Source organism: Artemia franciscana, chromosome 4 (assembly GCF_032884065.1).
Source record: "Artemia franciscana chromosome 4, ASM3288406v1, whole genome shotgun sequence".
In the NCBI taxonomy this organism is placed as follows: Eukaryota; Metazoa; Arthropoda; class Branchiopoda; order Anostraca; family Artemiidae; genus Artemia; species Artemia franciscana.
The window spans coordinates 24,612,854-24,636,678 of record NC_088866.1 but is presented as its reverse complement, the minus strand read 5'-3'; the positions used below and the strand labels follow the sequence as shown (position 1 = coordinate 24,636,678).

The following is a 23,825-nucleotide window of genomic DNA, read 5'->3' as shown; positions in this document are numbered from 1 at the left end:
CCGAATGGGGTGGACATACGCTCTGTGTGCATGCTTAATACTCTCTGTTTGCACTGAACTTACGCATACCGTTTAAAGTCTGTAGACTAGCGTTTGCACTTTTAACCACGAAGTGATCGGATCTTAATGAAATTTTGATATTTGGAAGGATATCATGTCTCAGAGCTCTTATCTTAAATCCTGACCGGATTTGGTGATGTTGGGGGGGAGTTGGGGGGAACCTAAAATCTTGGAAAAAGCTTAGAGTGGAGGGATCGGGATGAAAATCGGTGGGAAAAATAAGCAGAAGTCCTAGATACGTGATTCACATAACCGGAACGGATCCGCTCTCTTTGGGGGAGTTGGGGGGGGGGGGTAATCCTAAAAAATTAGAAAAAATGAGGTGTTTTTAACTTACGAAGGAGTGATCGGATCTTAATAGCATTTCATGTTTAGAAGGACCTCTTAACTCAGATCTAAATCCCTACCGGATCCAGTGTCATTGGGGGGGGGGGGAATGGAAGTCTTGGAAAACGTTTAAAGTGGAGAGATCGCGATGAAACTTGGTGGGAAGAATAAGCACAAGTTCAAGATATGTGAAAGAAATAGCCGGACCGGATCCGCTCTCTTTGGTGGAGTCGGGGGGGGGGGAGTAATTCGGGAAAATTAGAAAAAATGAGGTATTTGTAACATACAAACAGCTAATGAGATCTTAAAGAAATTTGATCTTTAGAAGGATCTTGTGCTTTAGAACTCTCATTTTAAATCCCGACCAGATCTGGTGACATTGGGGGAGCTGCAGGGGGTAACGGGAAATCTTGGAAACCAGATATCTTTGAAAACGCTTAAAGTGGAGAGATCGGGATGAAACTTGATGGGAGGAACAAGCATAAGTTATAGATTGTGATTGGCATAATTGGAACAGATCCTTTCTCTTTAGGGGAGCTGGGGGTTGTTAATTTGGAAAAATTAGAAAAACTGAGGTATTTAAATTAAGAACAGGTGACCGGATCTTAATGAGATTTGATATTTAGAAGGAAGTGTCTTAGAGCTCTTATTTCAAATCCCGACCAGATCTGTTGACATTGGAGGGGGAAACCGGAAATATTGAAAAACCCTTATAAAATATTGTAGATATGTGATTTACGTAACCGGACTGGATCCGCTCTCTTTGGGGGAGATAGGGGGTGGGGTTCAGTGCTTTGGTGAGTTTGGTGCTTCTGGACATGCTAGGACGATGAAAATTGGTAGGCGTGTCAGCGAGCTGCACAAATTGACTTGATAAAGCCCTCCTCGATTCGACCATCTGGGGAGCTGAAAAGAGAGGAAAAATTAGAAGAATGGAGGTATTTTTAACTTACGAGTGGGTGATCGGATCTTAATAAATGTTGATATTTAGAAGGACCTCGTGACTCAGAGCTCTTATTTTAAATACCGACCGACATTAAGCTTCTAAATTTCCTTTTAAAGCAATCTATTGATTCTTAGAATTTTGCCAGAGCTCATACCTTTCTAGCTCTTGGCTCTTCCGACCTCGTCACAAGTGCCATATGAGGTCTTAGCTCTTGTTTTTTCTTCTCTTTCCCTATATCCTGGGCCTTAGATTCTTACGAGCGGAATATGATTGTAATTTTTTCCCCTTTTTATTATTATTTTTTATATATAAATAGAATCTGAACTGTGACTATACCGCACAATAGGAGGCTGTAATACAAGTCTCTATATTTTTGATAATATATATTTTAGAGCTTTTAACAAAATAAGAAAACAAATATATACATATATATATATATATATATATATATATATATATATATATATATATATATGTATATATATTATATATATATATATATATATATATATATATATATATATATATATATATATATATATATATATATATATATATATATATATATCATGAAAAGAGAAATCACCAATGCTACAGCACAAACACACAAAAAAAAGGAAAAAAAAAAAAAAAAAGAAAAAGAAAAAATTAGAGACAGAAGGAGAAAAGGAAGACTGTTTTCCTAAATTAGTGATTAATATAGACCAGCACTTGAATGAGGCCTTAACCCTACTCATCCATACAATCACATAGGTCAAACAGCATAGCCACACACAATCAACCATAAAGAATAATCCATGGACAGGCAGTCATGTCGTCAATAAGTATAAGTCGTCATTTACCGAACAATAGAAAAAATGATATAGACAAATAATTCAGAGGCAACACCCAACATAAGGGCTCATCAGGAGAATACACTGGCCTATATAGGATTTCGCCACTCTAAATTCTCTACCCAGCACAGTGTTGTGGCTACCACAGAATATCCATGGCATCCCTGCGTCAGGTATCACCCCCAAAATACATGCCTATAAAAAAAAACAGCAAATGTAAAACAACCAAGTAAAACCAAAACAAGCTTATCCTATTAATATATCCCTCCCTTTAGCAACAATAGGTAAAGTAAATATTAAAAATTTTACCAAATCACAAATATTAACACATTGCAAAAAACCTGAATGAACTAAACAATTATAGAATTCATCTTTACCATGTGGCTAATTTTTAAAAAAAATCCGCTCAATTAGAAACACAATTCAAAATAAATGGCGCTGTGACAACATTTCTCGAACCTCCGAAATTAGTTAAAAATTTCTTTAAGTATTTCTAGATAATTCTTTTGATATTTATTTAAAAGTTCGTGTGTTGTATATATATATATATATATATATATATATATATATATATATATATATATATATATATATACGTATATATATATATATATATATATATATATATATATATATATATATATATATATATATATATATATATATATATATATATATATACATATATATATATATATATATATATATATATATATATATATATATATATATATATATATATATATATATATATATATATATATATATATATATATATATATATATACATATATATATATGTATATATATATATATATATATATATATATATATATATATATATATATATATATATATATATATATATATATATATATATATATATATATATATATATATATATATATATATATATATATATATATATATATATATATATATGTATATATATGTGATTGTATGGATGAGTAGGGTTAAGGCCTCATTCAAGTTCTGGTCTATATTAATCACTAACGTAGGAAAACAGTCTTCCTTTTCTCCTTCGGTCTTCCTTTTTTTTTTTAAAATGTGTTTGTGCTTTTGCATTGGTGATTTCTCTTTTCATTATATATATATATATATACGAAATTACTATAGCTTACATAAAATAAACACAGCTTTTTTTCTTTTATCTAAAAAAAACATGACGGGGAATTTGCTTATCACAGCCTGGGATAATTCAATATAAATAGCAAATTTGCCCTTAGCCAATGTTTGCTGTTTATTCATTAGCGGAGTTTGGGATTCCATTATTTCTTTATTAGCTCTAATGGAATTTTGCGAGTGATAAATAGTAATAAAAAAAAAAAACAAGAATTAAATCGGTCAGTGAATCTTATCAGTGTCAGAAAATACGACGTTGAGACCCACGAATGACTGCCCACTTAACTCTCTCTAACTGTCTTTCAATTTTACACTGAGGTGTGTACGCAGAAAGTTTTTCGGGTGGGGAAAGCCAATTAATAATAATAATTTGAAAATTGCCCAGAAAATGTGACAAAAAAGAATTTGTAACGGTCTTGGATATGAGGTTCCTTCCTGTGTGTACTTGCCTGGTAATGCCTTCTGTCCATATTCAACATGCAGTCAGTTCTATTGTTTATCTCCGTAGAACAAGGCTGAAATATAGTTTCTTTTAAGTTGGCGAATAGGAACTTCTCCTGTTTGCTGACCACTTCAGTTTTTGATTTCTCAATTGTTTTTCAATCTAAAAAAAAAATAATGAAATATTTACTTTGTGAAATATTGAAATAAACGATCAGAAACATGTAATTTGAAATATTTACAAACATAGACCTAAATTTGCACTTCTTTCCCTTTTCTTAGATTAATACCGGTCTTTAAATTTCATGTGTGGCAGAAAGGACGACATCGAGTCCCAGAAATCACTGCTCATTTCATTCTCTTTTGAGTTTACACATTCGTATTGAATTTGCATTCTGTTTGATTGACTCCGTAAAAGAGGGCTAAACCATCAGTTCCCTTAAGCAGTCAAATAAGAATTGATCTGACTTTCTTATGTAGGATTGGTATGGCATAGTCTTTTATTGTATTCCTGTTGAATTCCCAAAGCAAAGAGGTTTCAGGTTCCTTTACAAGACCCTGTTTACCTTAATAAAAAATAAGGCCACCAAAAGTGGCAAAAAAATTTATTGAAATTAGAGGACCTGGAGTTTTACATTTGGAATTGGCAAATTCAGTACGGTGTGGAAGTTATATCCGCAATTATCAGGGCCGTGCTGACCCTAATGTAGAAAGAAGTCGGGGACATGAGTCCTCCAGAAAACTGGGCCCATTTTTGTCTGATTTTGATTTCTTTGTATAGCTTGATTACTTATATAACCTATTAGCTTGATTATTAAAAAACAAACAACAAGACCAAAAAAGCAATATAACAAAACACTTGACCCTGCTTAAGCTTTTGCTTGCTTTAACTAGCACCTTAAACATAGGAATAAATTTAAACAAGACAAGAAAATAAAGAAAGAGAAAGAGGTTTCTTTTTGCGTGGCTTCTGGTCGCAACAACCCTACCTAACAACAACTTATTCCACCTACCGACACATCCAAAGACTCTTGTTTCCATCTAACAAAAATTTTTCAACAAAGTTTTTTTTTTTTTTTTGGGGGGGGGGAAGCTTGAGAGCGAATTAAATTCAATTCGATTGGTATAGTAATTTTTTGTATTCACAGTTGAGTTGCCACAACAAAGACGTCTCACTTTCCTTCCGAAGGTTCCTGTATATCCGATTGGGATAAGGCCACCGAAAATGCAAAAAAGGATTATTGAAATGAGAGGACCTGAAATTGTAAATACCGAATTGATACATAAGCAGTATGGAATCGTGGTAGGTTTCTTTTTGCTTTACTTTGTTGTCAAATGTTTCTAATCCAGTTTCAGATATGTTTTATTTATGTTTTCTATTTTTTTCAATTTATTATTAAACAGTCAGTGGAAACAAAAAACTACTAAGTTAAAAACAAAGTAAAACAGATGAAAATAACAAAAAAAGTTATTGACGAAGAAATTTATAAAAATTAATAGCTAAAAGAAGAACTGAAAAATGTACAATTTATCTTCCATATGGCTTGGGTAACTCTTTTTTTATATATATATATATTATACAATATATTCTAAGAAATTTGAAGTGGCCTTGGGATTCTATTTTTGCGTTCAAGTTCCTCACTATAATAATAATAAAACTTATAACATTCCCGGCGTCCCCGTCTGGGGAGACGCCTGGCAGCAACTGCTGTAAACAAACTAACAGACATAGATGAAACAGATGCGACCCAACTTCTCACTCTTATCTGTCTGATAGCAGAACTATAAAAAAAAAAAAAAAAAAATTACCAACGCCCGTTAAAACTACTTTGATTTCACTTTTCAATGTTAATAGAGACAAATTATAATCAGAACAAGATTCATATTTATTCCAATGTTTGATAATAGAATTAATTGGTGCAAATCTAGGTCGTTCATAAAAAAATAAGAGCATAGGAATCTTAGCTGAGGGAAAGCGAGTATTGTACGGTTGGACTAAAGAAGGAACTGGAAAAAATGAATTGAGGGAAATTGGTAGTATATCTTAGACAACAGAAATTGTTATACGATTTGTAACCTGAGTTGCATGCCCGGGTGCAATATATAGGCTGACAAACCCCTTTTTTCTTCTTCTGGTGTTATGTAAATTCCCTGCTTTCCTCACGCACTCCTGAGTCTGACTGGCAGTAGGCTCCTCTGTCCAGTTCGCACATGCATTCAGAATTTCTTTGAACCTTTGCCCATAGCAAACATAAATCACTGTAAAATAGCGCGCACACAGGGATTTGCTCCGAGGGGTGAGGAAGTAAACAAAAACAGGGGTGCAAGGGTGTATCCAGGGTTTTTGCTCAGGGGGGTACGACAAAAACTTAAAAAACGAATCAAAAATTTGTTTATATGCCTTTTTGTTACGTTTTTAATTTTCTTTCAAAAGTTTCGTGGAGGAGGGGGTTCAAACCCTGTAACCTTGATTAACTAAAATCCTGAATAAGGCCTTATTATTAGCCGTTTTTTAACCTTATGAAGCAGCGATGCCTCTGGATGAACCTTGTTGTTTTTATGAACTAATGAGCCCGTGAATTGATTGAATTGATTTGTAGAAAGATAGAGACTTCACAGTTCTTGGACCCACTCAAAGGAGCTGGAGTCGTTCTTACTAGTATATTTTGTCAAAAATTGATTTTATTTTAAATATTGTGTTTAAATATTTTACTTTAAATGTTAAAAAAGTGAGTAGATGCATCAATTTTCTATTTAGATTGAGCCCTTAAACAATCCTCTATGATGTTCTAGTACCCTGCTAGCAGCGGAGAAAAGTAGAACGAAAAAAAAGAGGACACATCAGTTTTACCCATACAAAATAGTGATATTTCTCGTTGTACAACTTAGAAGATTAATTTTTTTTATATGGTTTTCGGCAATTACGATTCCAAAGGTGTGCTTGATTTTGATCTAATGCCACTTTAAGGGGTTTTCAGGCTATTTGTTGGAAATTACCTTTAATTTGCTTTAAAAATAACATTTTGCTGTTAAGACTAATGAAGATAATAGTTACCATTCCTGAATCGGCTAGAAATGTCAATCTTTTCTCACTTCTAGATTTTTTAAACGCATAATTTTTGGTCACTGTAACTTACGAACGGGTGATCATATCTTAATGAAATTTGATATCTAGAAGGATCTTGTCCTTTAGAAACTCTCAATTTAAATCTTGACCAGATCTGGTGACATTGAAGGGAGTTGGAGGGTGAAAATGGAATTCTCGGAAAACGTGAAAATCGAGGTATCTTACGAATGGGTGCTTTGGATCTTAATGAAATTTGATATATAGAAGAATCTTATGTCTCAGACGCTCCATTTTCAATTCGAATCAGATCCGTGGACATAGAGGGTTAGAGGGGGAAAACAGAAATCTTGGAAACCGGAAATCTTGGAAAACCCTTGGAGTGGAGAGATCGAAATGAAACTTGATGGGAAGAATAAGCACAAGTTATAGATACGAGATTGTCATAATTGGTATGGATTCGTTCTCTTTGAGGGAGCTGGGGGTTGTTAATTTGGAAAAATCAGAAAAATTGAGGTATTTTCAACCTAAGAACGGATGACCGGATCTTAATGAAATTTGATATTTAGAAGGAACTCATGTCTCAGAGCTGTTATTTCAAATCCTTACCAGATCTTTTGACATTGGGGAAGTTGGAAGGGGAAGCCGTAAATCTTAGAAAACGCATATAAATGTCGTAGATACGTGATTCACGTAACCGGACTGGATCCGGTCTCTTTGGTGGAGTTTGATGGTGGGGTTCAGTGCTTTGGAGAGTTTGGTGCTTCTGGACGTGCTAGGACGATGAAAAGTGTTAGGCGTGTCAGGGAGCTGCCCAAATTGACTTGATAAAGCTGTTTTCCCCGATTCGACCATCTGGGGGGGGGGGGGCGCTGAAGGGAGAGGAAAAATGAGAAAAATTGAGGTATTTTTAACTTACGACTGGGTGATCGGATCTTAATGAATTTATATAATAAGCTTTAGTGTAAAGAGTATGCCTACCTGTAGTATATCATATATAGCCAAACAACCGGGGTCTTAAAGTAGACACTGGGGGCATTAGGTGGATGACCTCTCGATTTTTCTACTATGAAAAGCGGATAATCAAATAGGGCAATACTGCTTTTAAAAGACCTTGAAGGAACATTTTCGGTGGGAAAAAATACGGGTGATTTTTTGTGTAATTGTTCACTTAATTTCATCGTCCGTGGTCATCGGATCATGGAAGTCCATCGATCTTGTTACGAAATAAAAAAATCGTAGCTTACTTAGACGTGATGGAAAATTAATAAAGAACAAATCTGAGGAATGAAATCCTAATCGCCTTAGTCGTAATGAAAAACAATAGAAAATCTCTGTTGGGAGGAGAGGGAAGCTTGAAACGTCTCCAGTAGATTGCTGAATCCTATGGTGTAATTTTCGTTGTAATTGGTTGATTTTTTTTTTAGTATTTCCTCTCTTTTTCGATCATCAGGCATTTTTTTTCAGAATTATAGCTTTTGATGGATGAGCTTCAACTTAATAAATTTTATATATTTCAAAGGCAATCATTCTGATGTTTTAATTGTTATTAAAATTATTTTTTTAGAGATTCAATTACTATTGGGCTGGGTAACTCCTTACGTACAGCTCGTTACCACGAACTGTTAGACTCATTTCACGACCTGTCCATAGAGAAAGGAAGAAGCTCTCTTGCCACTTGGCTTCTCCTCGTCTCTTATTGCCTAGCTCCGTCAGTGATTTGTTTTCACCTGATAGTATTAAACGTCTTCTGTCAGAGCTTTAGCCTAAAATTTAGGTTTTTGTAAATATTAATTATCTAATTATCAGGTGTATCTTAAGACCAATCCTTCATCCACTAGCTTATCTTTTTCCTATATTCACAAGGAATACGAAATAAGGCTCCCACTTAACTCAACCACCAAACAACTCAACTACCTTGAACTCAACTATCATATAGCCAAATACCTTAAATTCAACCACCATCAATTCGACAACCACATTATTCAACCACTCTGAGCTCAACTGACTTCAATTCAACCACCAACATCTGAACCAGCGCTTAAATCAGATCTGTTTCATTTTTTTGTTTCTAGAGGGATATTTTAATATATTGTTTTAAAAAAGGACAAAAAAAGGAAAAATTGCAATTGGTGCCATTTTACTGAAAAGCAAAACGCGAATCAAAAAGAGAAAAACTCGACTCCAGAAAGCAAAATACGCCTTGGTAATCCGTATTTATTTTTCTGCTATTTTTTCATAAAATCCTTAACAACTGCAAATATTTTATCTTCTAAATTTGTTTAAGCTTTCGATCTGACCACAAGCATTGAGGGACATACAATCATTGGAAGAAAAGGGGGATATTTTCCTAAAGTCAACAATATTCTTCTTGGGTGGAAATTTGCAAAAAGTTAATAGAAAGACACGCTTTTGTGGGTATTTTTACATTCAAAGCATTTTTTGCCCTTGCATATTAGCAATTGCTTTCAGGTATCTCATTTTGTTTTCTTCCTGAGGGTTCGTTTGAACTTGTTTAAAGAAAAAAAATGCTGATTTTAAATATATAAGTTGCATCAAATTTAGTCTTATCCATCAAAAGCTACGGGCCTGTGAAAATTTGCCTTACTTTAGAAAATAGAGGGAAACACCCATTAAAAGTCATAGAATCTTAACGAAAATCACACCATCAGTTCAGCGTATCAGAGAACCCTACTATAGAAGCTTCAAGTTCCTACCTACAAAAACGTGGAATTTTGCATGTTTTGCCAGAATACAGATTACGAATGGGTGTTTTTTTTTTTTTTTTTTTTTTTTTTTTCCAGGGGTGATTGTACCGACCCAGTGGTCCTAGAACATCGCGGGAGGGCTCATTCTAACGGAAATTAAAAATTCTAGTACCCTTTCTAAGTGACCAAAAGAATTGGAGGGCACCTAGGCCCCCTCCCACACTAATTTTTCCCAAAGTCAACGATCAAAATTTTGAAATTGCCTTTTTGTTCAGCATAGTCGAAAAACCTAATAACTATGTCTTTGGGGACGACTTAATCCCCCACAGTCCCCGGGAGAGGGGCAGTAAGGTACAAACTTTGACCATTGTTTACACATAGTAATGGTTATTGGGAAGTGTACAGACGCTTTCAGGGGGACTTTTTCGCGTTGGGGTGGGTAAGGGAGGGGGTTACGTGGGAGGATCTTTCCATGGTGGATTTTATCATGAGGGAAGTGAATTTCCATGAAGGGGGCGCAGGATTTTCTAGCATTGTTTAACAAAAAAAACAAAATGAGAAAATAAATAAAAACAAGTTTTTCCTTCTGAAAGTAAGGAGCAGCATTAAAACTTCAAACGAAAAAAAAAATATTAGGTATATAAGGGGGTTTGTCTCCTCCTCAATATATTGCTCTTTACGCTAAAGTATTTTTAGCAATTTCAACTATTTATTCTACGGCCTTTGTGATTCAAAGGTCATTCTTAAAGAATTGGGACAAAATTCAAGCTTTAGTGTAAAGAGTGAGTTGCAAATATAGAAATTCGTTACATAATTTAATTCGTGAGTTATGTATATTTATTACTAATAAAAACGTTCGAAAAAATGAAAATTCTAGTTGCATTTTTTAGTAACCAAAAATCGGAGGGTAACTAGGCCTCCTTCCCAACCCCTTTTTTATCAAAATCGTTCGATCAAAACTATGAGAAAGCCATTTTGCCAAAAAAATAATATGCAAATTTCATTTTAATTGTTCATTTGCGCTGAGCCAAAATCAAAACATGTATTAATTCAAAAATGTTCAGAAATTAAATAAAAAAACAAGTTTTTTAACTCTAAGTAAGGAGGAACATTAAAACTTAAAACGAACGGAAATTATTCCACAAATTAAAGGGGTTGTCCCCTGCTAAACGCTTCGCAGGAAGAAAAAAATAAAAACAAATAATCACTTACTCGAAGAGAGAAGAGCAAGAGCAAGAGCAAAACGGAGAAGAAAAGAAAATATAAATTAAAAAAACTATAGAAAACAAAACAAAATAGACTAATAGATTGAATAGACTAAATTAATTAAGTAGATCAGTAGATAAAATAGACTCCAATGTTGTTGGGTGTTGCCTCTGAATTATTTGTCTATATTATTTTTTCTATTGTTCGGTAAAGGACGACTTATACTTATTGACGACATGACTGCCTGTCCATGGATTATTCTTTATGGTTGATTGAGTGTGGCTATGCTGTTTGACCTATGTGATTGTATGGATGAGTAGGGTTAAGGCCTCATTCAAGTGCTGGTCTATATTAATCACTAATTTAGGAAAACAGTCTTCCTTTTCTCCTTCCGTCTCTTTTTTTTTTTTTTTTTTTTTTTTTTTTTTTTTTTTTGTGTTTGTGCTGTAGCATTGGTGATTTCTCTTTTCATGATACATACATATTCATATATATATCTATATATATATATATATATATATATATATATATATATATATATATATATATATATAAATATGTATATATATATATATAAATATATATATATATATATATATATATATATATATATATATATATATATATATATATATATCATGAAAAGAGAAATCACCAATGCAACAGCACAAACACATAAAAAAAAAAAAAAAAAAAAAAAAAAAAAAAAAAAAAAAAAAAAAAAAAAAAAAAAAAAAAAAAAAAAAAAAAAAAAAAAACAGTAGGAGAAAAGGAAGACTGTTTTCCTAAATTAGTGATTAATATAGACCAGCACTTGAATGAGGCCTTAATCCTACTCATCCATACAATCACATAGGTCAAACAGCATAGCCAAACACAATCAACCATAAAGAAAACATATATACATATATATATATATACATATATATATATATATATATATATATATATATATATATATATATATATATATGTATATATATATATGTATATATATATATATATATATATATATATATATATATATATATATATATATATATATATATATATATATATATATATACATATACACATATACACATATAAAAATAGATAAAATAATTTCTAAAAAGCCAAAGAATTTTGATAATTTTTTTGAACAAACCGAATGAGTGGCACCTTCGAGCTGATTCGGGAAACTTATTCCATACTATATGACTCGCAATTAAAGGGTTAAAGTCTGACCTTACACAAGGAGCAAAAGGAACTTGAATATGGTTTTTGGTATTGCGAAGATTATAATTTTTCTGATCAGAGGTGAAAGATGGTGGAACACCCAGGGGATGGGGGAGATCACCATGAAGCTGAGAAAAACTAAAAAATGCACACCAATGAATGTACAGTGACTCAAGATTAAGTAATGGGATAACTCTTGAACGGTTAGTTTCCTTAATGAGGTTTCTAGCTTTATTGTAAACCTTAGAAAGTGGTTTTAACAGTGAAGGAAAGGTTGACATCCATACCATTGGACTGTAAGAAACGTAAGATCGGATCAACGAATGAAAAAGGATTTCCAAAATTGATCCAGGGAAAATATGTTGAAGTTTCCTTAAAATACCGAGACTCCTGCATATCTTCATTTTAATAAAAACAATGTGACGTTTGAAAGACAAGTTTTCATCTACAAGAATGCCCAAAAAACGAACATATCGATCTTTAGATCTATGAATTTTCCCATTTGGCTGATGAATTTTTCATAACTGGGGATAAATCTGAGAAACATGCGAAAATATAAAAAAACTGGACTCAGAATAATTCAGTGTAAGAAAATTAGCATCAAGCGGTGAAATTACTCTCTCAAACAAATATTCCAAATTTAATCGAAGCTCGGATTCACAATTTCCCGAAGTGCCAAGTGTGCTATCATCAGCAAAACAAACAAGGACATCAGAAAATGGCGAACTATAGCTGGCACTATGGGCAAGGGAAGGTTTAAGATGACAGAGTCTACAGCAATTTATAGGTTTCTGCTTTTTTACTGCGTATTAAAGATCATTTACATAAATCAAAAATAGCACTGGCCCTAAAACTGATCCCTGGGGGACGCCAAAATCCACTTGTGAGGGTGAACGGAAAAGTAGATCGACAGAAATTAACATATCATTCAAATAAGATTGAAACCAAGGAAATACATTACCGCTAATGCCAAAATGAGGCATCTTCGATAGAAGAATTTCCTGGGTTATGGAATCGAATGCCTTGCAAATATCCTGCAATGTAGCGGCCGGAATTAATCCCGAATCCAACGCAGAATGTATAAAATTCAAAAGGGTCATACAGGCATGCTCAGTGGAGTGCTTCATTCGGAAACCCAATTGAAAATCATGAAGAAACTTTTTAGATTTTAGAAATTTAAGGAGACGAGAAAGCATAGCCTTTTCGAAGATTTTAGTAAATACTGAGAAAATTGAAATTGGTCGATAATTTGCTGGATCATTTCTTGGTCCATCTTTATACAGAACAATAATCCGAGCACGCTTGAGAGCATCCGGGAAAACACCACATTTAAATGAAAGATTAACAAGTTTTGTTATAGGCACAACTATTGAAGGAAGAATAGATTTAACTACCTTAGTAGGAATAGAATCTGGCCAAGATGAGGACAAGTTTTTCAAGATAGAAACATAGACTTAATACAAGACGGCCCGAGGTAAGATCTAAAGTCCGGCTTAGGCCAAGATAAAGTAGCTGTGGAAGAAATATTCTTATCAATACTAGCGAAGAATGAAGTGAATGCTTCTTGGACATTAAGCTCACTCTCTACAGCTTCATCACCAATGACCAGACTCATAGGCAAAGAGCTAGATTGTGAACCAGGTTTAAGCACAGAATTTATTACCTTCCAAGTTTTACGAATATCATTGCCACACGCAGAAAAATTATTTAGATAATAGATAGATTTTGCTTTCCTACACAAGGAATTATATATATTCCAGTAAATCTTGAACTGACAAAGACGAATAGCACTCGCTGAAAGTATAGCGCATTTATAAGACCTCCAGAGATTATTTTTCCTTCTCCAGCTTTTGAGAAGTTCAGGATGTCATCCATGGGTTTAGAGGAGCAATTATTTTAGACCTGCGATTAGAAGGTGGTACTTCACAAATGCTAAGAATAGCCTCTTTTATGGTTCCATAAAACGACTCAAATAAACAAGAAAAATCCTTATCATTATCAAATAAGCTCCACAAATTTTTCGCTTATTTAGAACCAAGAAGAGGTAACTCATTCTCACCAAACCTAATAGAATAGGAATCAAACACTTGAGCCCGGTTATTCTTCCCCGATTAAAACTGAACCGGGAATATATTGGAAAATGATCGGAGTTATCAGTAACTAAAATTAATTTTTCCTTCAAGCTAAGTGTAGAGAAGATATTGTCAATCAAAGAAGCTGTAACATTAGTTACTCGTGTGGGGATGGATGTAGTTGGCAGAGTTCCTGCGGCAAGCATGGTAGAAAGAAAATCAACTAAAGCCGAAGAATTTGAATCCATCAAATTTATATTAAAGTCACCCATTATGATTAACAGACACGGACGTTATGTCAAGTATTTCCTCAAGATTCCGAAGAAACAACGAAACTGCACCACGAACAATAAATATTGCGTATGATTAGATCAATACCATTAACTCTAATTTCTATAAATTTGGACTCAAAAATACCTTCAAAATTCCTTGATAAGTCATCCCGCAAGCAGCAATGCAAAATATTAGATATATACATGGCAAGATCTGCTTTAGCCATCTTGCAGCGTTTTATATGTTCCATTTTGTAGCCATGGATATCCAATAGCATTTCATTGCCAGAATCCAAAAAAATGTCTCGCACAAACGAACAACATCAGGCTGTCCATCCGAGACAATTTATAAATTATCTATTGACGAGGAGAGACTTTGAATGTTAAGCTGACGTGCAGTCAGAGAATAATTTCCTTTGGTAACCTGCTCTCCCCCCAAATTCGAAACATATTTACTATTACAAACAGGGTTTACATTAATCAGGTTTTGATTAACCTGACCCACAGAATTATTTACAATACTAATTAGATCAAAAGGATTATTTTCAAGCTCGCAAAGGCGTCTCTCATGACTTAAAATATTGACAAAAGCAGGTTTTACTTGGATTCCATCCAAATCACCAGATGAACAAAAAAGAAATCTCTACCTAAATCTATTGCGAAAGAAAAGCCTGTCAAAGGATTACAAATACATAAATAATTAATAGCACAGCGGGTATTATCGGGATGAACCATGAACATGAAAAAAAAAAAAAAAATGAAACGAAATGAAAAAGAAACTGTAAAACAGAATGACCTGAGGAAAGCGTATTCATCAAGAAAATATTAACCAGTCACATACTAATACATTCATGCAAATAATTTATTTTGAGTATACGAGTTTCACCCGGAACTTTGGCTAGAACTTGTCCATGATCAGACCAAACACTTCTTGGGCCAAAGGTGCTAGGAGTCGCGTTTAATAGATCTCGACGCTTTTTAGTTAGGTTTTCTAAAACAAATACACCTGACTTTGCCAACTTTCTTTTCGCTGCAAACACTTTACGAGCAGTATCTAAGCTTGAAAATTTTACTAGAACTGGGGCGATTTTCACATTCTCAGTTTGAGTAGTAGGCATGTGGAACGATTTGCCTTTAAGAGGTCCATTTTTTTGAAATCTTGCAAGCTCATTATTTGTGTTATCACTCCATTAAGATTTTCTCTCAGTTCCACATTGGGGTTTTGTTTCACACTGTAGAAAGTTAGGGTATCAAGTAAGGTATCCTGCTCTAGTTGGTCAAACCTGTCTTCTAATTTAGAAATTTTATTTTCAAGCAAATTCACTGCAATATAAAGTTTTTGAAAATTGTTTCAATTTTTTCAAATTTGGCATTATCTTCAAGGAAAATCGAATCATAAACTTCGTTCACAATATCTTCACTGATAATTTCCCAAGCTCGGCAATCTTTCATTGTATTTGATACGACACGAGAAATATCATTCATTAGGTTATGCTTAGTGTTCATTAGTTCCTCTTGAGTTTTATTTATTATTTCTTTTAAAGTTGATGTTACTGCAGAAGTTGGAGTTAATGGTGCTAGGCTGGATTTCCCCTTGGTTTTAGCGGGTAGTGATAAGTAGGTTATACTTAGAGTCTTGAAAATATCAGGGGATAAGCGCTGCTCTTCAAAAGCTTTATTTACATCTTTATCTGTCCTCACACGAGCTTCTTTAAAATGGTAATTCCAGTTGCGGATATGTACTTCAGCTATATCATGCTCAGAGTGGTTACCATAGCAAAAGACTAGATATCTAGCTTGATTTTTCTGGTCAGTGGTATATGCCCCCGTTGAACCAACTGATGGAGATACGAGAGACTCAGATGAATTTTACTTACAGTTAAAGGAGCAAATAGAAAGGGTACCAGGTAGAAATAGGGTGTTTTTGCTAGGAGATTATAATGCCCAGGTTTGTAGAAATAGGGATAGATGGTATCCTAGCCTAGGTAAATTTGGTGTAGGAAAAGAAAACAGTAATGGCTATAGGCTTTTGCAATTTTGTAGGTATAAAAACCTAGTTATAACCAATACGGTGTTTGGTCACGAAATTGCCCATAAGTTGACATGGTATTCACGTGATTGTAAGACAGCGAACCTTATTGATTATGTTATTGTAAACAGAAGACTAGCAGGATTAATACAAGATACTAGGGTGTATAGGAGTGCTGTTATTGATGTTAAAAGTAAAGATCACCATTTAGTAGTGTCTTAGGTTAATTTAAAGTTCAAAATTCGGAAGGGTAACTACCTCCCGGAAAGTTATGATGTTGGTAGACTCCAGGATGAACATTTGAGAAAAAACTTCCAAGAACAGTTAAATACTAAACTTGAGAGTTTAAAATTTGACAATGTGGAAGATGGATGGAATAATTTCTGAAAAACAATTTGTGAAGTTGCTGATGGTGTTTTAGGGAAGAGTGCTAAGACTGCAACTAGGAATATTAGTGAAAAAGCTTTAGGTTTAATAGAGAGTAGAAGGGATTTGTATAAGAATTATATGAGTGATAGGTCGTATGAAAACAAAAGGAATGTAAGGAAAGTGGAGAAAGCATTTAAATATGAACTAAGGAAATGTGAAGTGGAGGCCATGGATAAAATTGCTGAGGATCTGGAAGATGTGGCTAGACGGCATAATAGTAAAATATTATACTGCCATGTTAATGAATTGAAAGGGAGTAGCCAATCCGGACTAGTCCCAGTTAAAGGTAGAAATGGGGCCACAATTAGTGATAAGGGAAAAGTCAAAGAAAGATGGGTGGAACATTTAAGAATGTGCTAAACCGAGATACAGTTGCAGGAAAAGATATAGATGAAAATGAAAAAGTTTGTGATACCTTGGATGTGAAGGAAGATTTGTTTAGTGAGGAAGAATTAGTGACAGTACTAAAAGGATTAAAAAATAATAAGGCTCCAATTGCTGATAGCATGATTTATGAGTTTCTTAAATATGGTGGCTCTGAGGTTAGGAATAAGCTACTGAAGATAATGAACATGATTTTGAAAAAGGGGAAGTTCCCAATGATTTTAGGAAAACCTTATTTAAACCACTGTATAAGAAAGGTGACAAGAGTGAGTGTCGTAATTATCGAGGCATTAGTCTGGTCTCTGTAGGTAGCAAATTACTGAGTAATAAGTTGCTTTTTAGACTGAGAGATGCTGTAGACAAAGTTTTAAGGGAAGAACAATGTGGTTTTAGAAAAGGTAGAGGTTGTGTCAACCAAGTTTTCACTCTTAGGTTAATAATTGGGAAGTCCCTTCGTTGTCAAACACCTTTGGTCCTCAGTTTTATCGATTATGAGCAAGCTTTCGATTCTGTTGATAGAAGAGCGTTAACAAAGGTTTTATCGTTATATGGTATACCAGAAAAATACATTAAAGTGATTTGTGCTATGTATGAGTATAATACTGCTGCCGTTAAGGTAGGAAATGAGGTTAGCAACTGGTTTTGTATTAAATGAGGAGTTAAGCAGGGTTGTGTTCTATCCCCCTTTATATGGATCATTTTGATGGATCTCGTCTTAAGGAGCACAGGAAAGGCAATTGGAGACCACGGAATCAAATGGGGAGGAAGAACGCTCCTGGACTTAGATTATGCTGATGATTTAATCATATTAGATGAAAGTGTGAGCAAAATGAAATGAATTTTTAGAGGTTTTGCGAGTTCAGGGTGCTAAAATAGGCTTGAAAATTAATGTTAAGAAGAATAAGTCACTAAGGCTAGGAATAAGTGAAGATGAACAGGTGACATTAGGTAACAAAAAGATTGATCAGGTTGGGAGCTTCAGTTACCTTGGTAGTATTATTAGTAAAGATGGTGGGAGTAGTGAAGATTTTAAAAGTAGAATAGCTGAGGCTCGGGGTGTTTTATCGTAGTTAAAAAAAGTTTAGAAGAATAGAAAGATAAGTCTGCAAACCAAGATTTGAATATTGGAAGCTACAGTGATGACAGTGGTCAAATATGGTTCTGAAGCATGGGCGCTCCGAAAAGCAGATGAAAATTTACTAGATGTTTTCCAGAAAAATTGTCTACGGATTGTTCCGGGTACCCGGCTGACTGACCGTTTTTCAAACAGTAGATTGTACGAAAAACGTGGTTCAATCCCGCTTTCTAGGGGTATAATGAAAGAAAGGTTGAGATGGCTAGGCCACGTTCTACGGATGAAGGATGACAGGTTACCGAAAATTGTCCCTTTTGGCCAACCGTCCGGGGCTACACGGAAAGCAGGTCGTCCTTGTCTGGGTTGGGAGGATGTCATAAATAAAGATTTAAAGGAAATGGGAACTTCCTGGGAGGGTGTAAAGAAGGAGGCTTTAAATATATTAGGTTGGAGGAGGAGCTTGCGTAGCTGTGTTGGCCTCAGGTCGCTTGGTGCTGCAGTGAGTTATTAGTAGTAGCAGTACTAGTTTGGTGGTTTTAATAACTACTGATGGCCATAAGGGGTATCCTGAAATGAAGCTAGGACAAGATTGAACGGTTTGTATTTTGCCATTTTACGATCTTCAGTCACAGTGGGGGGGGGCACTACAGGTAACAAATTTCAACAACAAAATGTTCCAATTTGCCGCCCAAAAAGTACTCACGTTTGTAATATGTGCTTGGTTATTCACGCAAGTTCATCAAATTTTCAGCAAGGACTATATCCGATTCAATTGAAAACTGGTTAGCTCTTCACTCTTTGAACTCTGACAGTGAACTGAACTTTGAACTCTGACATATAAATACAGTGTATGTATTTATATGCACTGAAATTATTGGAATGAATATTTGGGGATTAAAAACACTTTAAAAAACTTCGAAAAATAATTTAAGTCTGTTTATTAAGTTTATAATACTATACTTTATCTCCTGAAACAGTTTATAATCTGACGTGATTCAGATTTGCTAGTTTAAAATTATTATAATGCGGTTACTTTAAAACAGCATCGCCTATGGGGAGCAAACATTCACCCAAAAGCTAAATAGTTTTGTAGTTTTAGTTTGTCAACAAGTTTAAGAGATGTTTACGTATATACAGCTTTTAATATAGCAGCTTATTGTGATAAGACCCGAAATGCCTTCTCTGTGGTTGTCAGAAAGCGTGCTTGGAGTTCCAAGCCTATTTTGAAATGCATTCAAAAAAGTTGTTAATGCTGCTGTCTTGAGAGAGAAGAGGAAAATGACAATTCCGAGGGAACTTTTTTTATTTTGCTTTCTTAATAACGGTTTAAACTTGCCCGGAAGGGTCCATGTGGATTAGTCCTAAGTTTATTCTTTAAATGAGAAAGCTTCCTCGTTTCTCTAGGGACATGTTGTCTTAAAATGAGTATATAAAGGAATCCATTCAAGGAAGTTTTTTCTTTCTACCTCAAACTTTTAGCTTTCTTATTACTTCTGAAGATACGGAAAAGGGAAAGCTAATGGATAAAGATCTGTCCTTGAATAAGGTGTAATATTTATAAAACCGGAGATTTTGCAGTATAATTATATCGCTAGTCAAAGCTCTGGCAGAAGATGTTTCATAACGCTGTGCTAAAACCACTAAACAACGTCACTATGCGACGAGAGATGAAGAGAAGCTAAGCGATGAAAAACCTCCTTCTTCTTGATATGTTGTCTTGAAATGAGTATCTAATGGATCCATTAAACAAAAATTGCCTTAAACGTTTGGCTTTCTTGATACTTCTGAAGGTAAGAAAGGGAAAGCTAATGGATTAAGATCTGTCTGTGAGTAGGGTTTAATATTTGTTTGGTAGGATTTAATTATATCGTTAGTCAAAGCTCTGACAGAACATGTTTAATAATGCCATGCGAAAACCACTTCGCAACATCGTTATGCGACGAGAGATGAAGAGAAGCTAAGCAATGAGACACCTTCTTTTTCTCTAGGAATGTGTGTCATAAAATGGGTTTTAAAGGAATTCATTAAAAAAAAAATTAACTCAGGATTTTTGGCTTTCTCACTACTTCTGAAGATAGGGAAGGGATAGGTAATAGATGAAGATCTAGAGTGTAACGTCTATAAAACCAAGAATTGAAGGATTTGTTAGTCAAAGCTCCGACAGAAGATCTTTAATAATGCCATTCAAAAACCACTTAACAACTTCGCTATGCCACGAGAGACGAAGAGAAGCTAAAAGTCGAGAAACCTTCTTCATCCTAAGAATATATTGTCTTAAAATCCGTTCTTAAAAGAATCCATTAAAAAAAATTAACTCAGGACTTTTGGCTTTCTCACTACTTCTGAACATAGGAAAAGGAATAGGAAATGGATGAAGATCTGTCTTTGAGTAGAGTATGATGTCTATAAAACCGAGGATTGAAGGATTTGAGTATGTCTTTAGTCAAAGCTCTGACAGAAGATCTTCAGTAATGCCTTGTGAAAACCACTAAGTAATGTCGCCATGTGATGAGATACGAAGAGAAGCTAAGTGACGAGAAACTTTTTCTTTATTAAAATAAACTTTGTCTTATCTAAGAATTTTTTCGCTTTCTTTCACAAAAATTGATTATCTTAAAATGAGATTTCATGTTTTCTTTCTTTCAAAAGCAATGTGTTATTTATAAAATATTCTACTCTATTAGCAAAATTTGACGTATATCAGAGTGTTGGCAGGAATTCTATTTTTCCCTGGGTGCTGGGTGATAAAACTTATAAAAATGGGTAACTTCTATAAATATCGCATTAATATGGAAAGCATACGTACTGATAAACTGGGGCTCGTGCCCGCAGTCCTCCTACATTTGATCCACATATAGACAAGATCCATATATTACTGTCACTTTTTTTTTTATAACTGTTTAATTACACTACATTGTGAAAATCATGAATTGCATTGAGTAGCCAAAAACAAGAGACTATTTTTTACTGCAGAGTTAGTCAATTTAACATGTTGACCTTTTTCCCCTTATTAACTATATTTCCTTTTAATTCTCCTTTTTAGTATTTATTTATGAAAGTAAAGAATCTGTTTCTTAAATTAAAAGGTCAAGAGTCTTTTAAATCCTTTTGTGCTAGCATATAAAAAGTGGATTAGTCTGGTTTTTGAAATGCTCATATATTGCAACTGTTATTTCCCCTATTTCTAGGCTGAGCAGGGCGGGAGGATGAAATGGGGTCATTACGAAATGTTGCGGCTAGGGATTATCAGAAAGATGGATCAAAGAAGAATGTTTGCAGAGTGGCGAATTGATGCACCATGGAAAGCGTTAACTAAAAAGGTTTTCTTTTGCTTTTCTTTTTTCATTTTATTTTAAGCTTATTTACTTTCTCTTTTATTTTGTTTCTTCTCTTTACTGTAGGTTTCCCTGGGAATTTTAATAGATTTTGATTTTAAAAACCAATTGAACCGTCTACTATTTAGAATTTAAAAGCCAAAGTGTAACTTGATTTGACGTGCTTAAATTGACTGAGACAAAGACACAGAGAAAGAAATAGGGAGTGGCTGATGTTGATAGAGGGAGAAAAGAAAATAAAAACTATCAGATTACGTCAAACTGACCCATGAGTGGCCACAGAAGTGGTTTGGGAGGGACGATAATAGGAGGTGCACCCTCTAGGCCATTTAATATATTATGACCTAAAAATAATTTTTTTTCCCTTTCGACCTTCCTCTCCCAAGTCTTGTTTATGCACATTTTCATCAAATCCTAGTACTGTCTTCGAATTTTGTATATTCGTTTTTTGGCTTTTTTTTCATGGTGGTTTTTGTTGAAATCAAATCAATCTTATCTGCTTTTCTTTGCTTAATATATACCTCGCTCTTTTCTTCATTGTTCAATTATTCTTGTCACGTTTCCTTTCATCCATCTCCTTGATAAAGACAAATATATTAATTCAGGAAAAATAGAGGGGAAAATCGCTGTTGCTTTTTTGACAGTGAAGTCTCCTATCCTTGTGAAGAAAGATAATTTACGTGTATCCGTGGTTTGGCAGCAATGTGAAGTCGTATTGTGCAGGCCATAAAAAATGGAAAACTTACAAGACTATTCAGCGAAAGAGTAGGTCTTCAGTGATTTAACACGGGAAGGCAGGGTTGAAGTTACTAGCGCCAATACTATTGCAGCGTCTGGTAACTTCATTAGAAATATCAAATCTCAAAGGAGATCGGACAGTTGATGTAATTAATTGGTAATTTTATACGATTGATTTTATATTATTGTATAAGTGATAGCTTTTCGTTATTTTTTGCTTTGAAGAATTATGTAAGTTAAAATCCTATCTAGACGAAGTAGGCCCATGTTATTCAGGAAAAATGTGTGGATGTTAAGTAGGCTATTTTACATCAAGTGGGTTGGTCTACTGGTAAAATAATTTTACCTTCTTTTGTCCTCCTCTATATTCTGCAGAACCTGAAATGACGAGTATACAACAAATAAGGGTTGCCTTAAAACAAGAAAAAAAGCGTTAAAGGTTAGATGGCGTTGTTAAATGTACTTTTCTGTGTTTAAAAAAAAGAATACCGCTGGTAAATATTTTGTTTTATCACAAAATTGTAAATGATACTAGCCTTTTGTATCTTAAAAAGGGAGTTATGCACAAACACAACTAATGTTAATGTTATTTATTAATGTTTGTTATTGTTATTTTATGAAAATAAATAGAACTTGAACTTGAGAGGATGATAATTTAATTGAAAAGACTGAAGAAATACTTTTTAAAAATTTTAATATTAAAATAAATGACAATGATAAAAAGTTCCTCTTCCTATATTGGACAGTAAAATTTCATAAGAATCACCCACGCTTTATTGCTGCAGCAGCTAAATGTCCAACCGGCATTGCTGCTACTGACATCTCTTTAATTTTAATGGAAATTGTAAATAAACTTAAAACCTATTGTTCTGGTATTAAAAAATTTTCGAATTTTAATCCATATTGGAGTGTTAATAATTCACTGCAGGTGATAGATTCTTTAACAATGGTTTCAGCCAAAAGAATTGAGTCTTTCGATTTTGCGACAATGTATACTAATTTATCTCTTATTGTAGTGTTAGATAATTTAAAATCGTTATCAAGAAATCTTTCCTCTTATCTAGTAAAAGGTTCTTAAAAATAGACACTTATAATAAAAAAGCTATATGGAAATCGTTTTAAGACTACAGTTAACTTGAGATGTTACAGCTTGGATATGACTTTTGAGTTATTAGAATTTGTTTTATACAATACTTATATAAGATTTGGTGGTGATTTTTACAAGCAAATCGTGGGAATTCCCATGGGGGGGGGGATGCCAGCTCATTTATAGCTGACTTGTTTTTAAGTCAACTAGAATTTAAATATATGATGGATAAGAATAATTTAAAACATGTTTCGTCAAATAATAAAAGATATTTAGATGATATTTTGGTCTTAAATTGTAAAGATTTCATTGATATTTCTAAAAGTATATATCCATCAGAGCTTACTCTTGAACCTAGTCATGATCATGAAGATCATTTCTTAGATTTAAATATTATTATTTCTGATAATTATAAATTAAGTTTTAAAATGTATAATAAAACGGATGATTTTGATTTT

General features: G+C 33.8%; 1 protein-coding gene across 3 annotated transcripts in view; it reads left to right on the top strand.

Moving 5' to 3' along the window:
• LOC136026190 (large ribosomal subunit protein uL16m-like) overlaps positions 1–23,825 on the top strand; it is a 287,794-nt gene that overhangs the window by 15,802 nt on the left and 248,167 nt on the right. For all 3 annotated transcript variants that reach the window (XM_065702508.1, XM_065702509.1, XM_065702510.1), the window contains exons 3-4: positions 4,899–5,053; positions 21,396–21,527. In XM_065702508.1, coding sequence (XP_065558580.1) covers positions 4,899–5,053; positions 21,396–21,527 — 287 coding nt within the window. The remainder of the gene's footprint in view (positions 1–4,898; positions 5,054–21,395; positions 21,528–23,825) is intronic.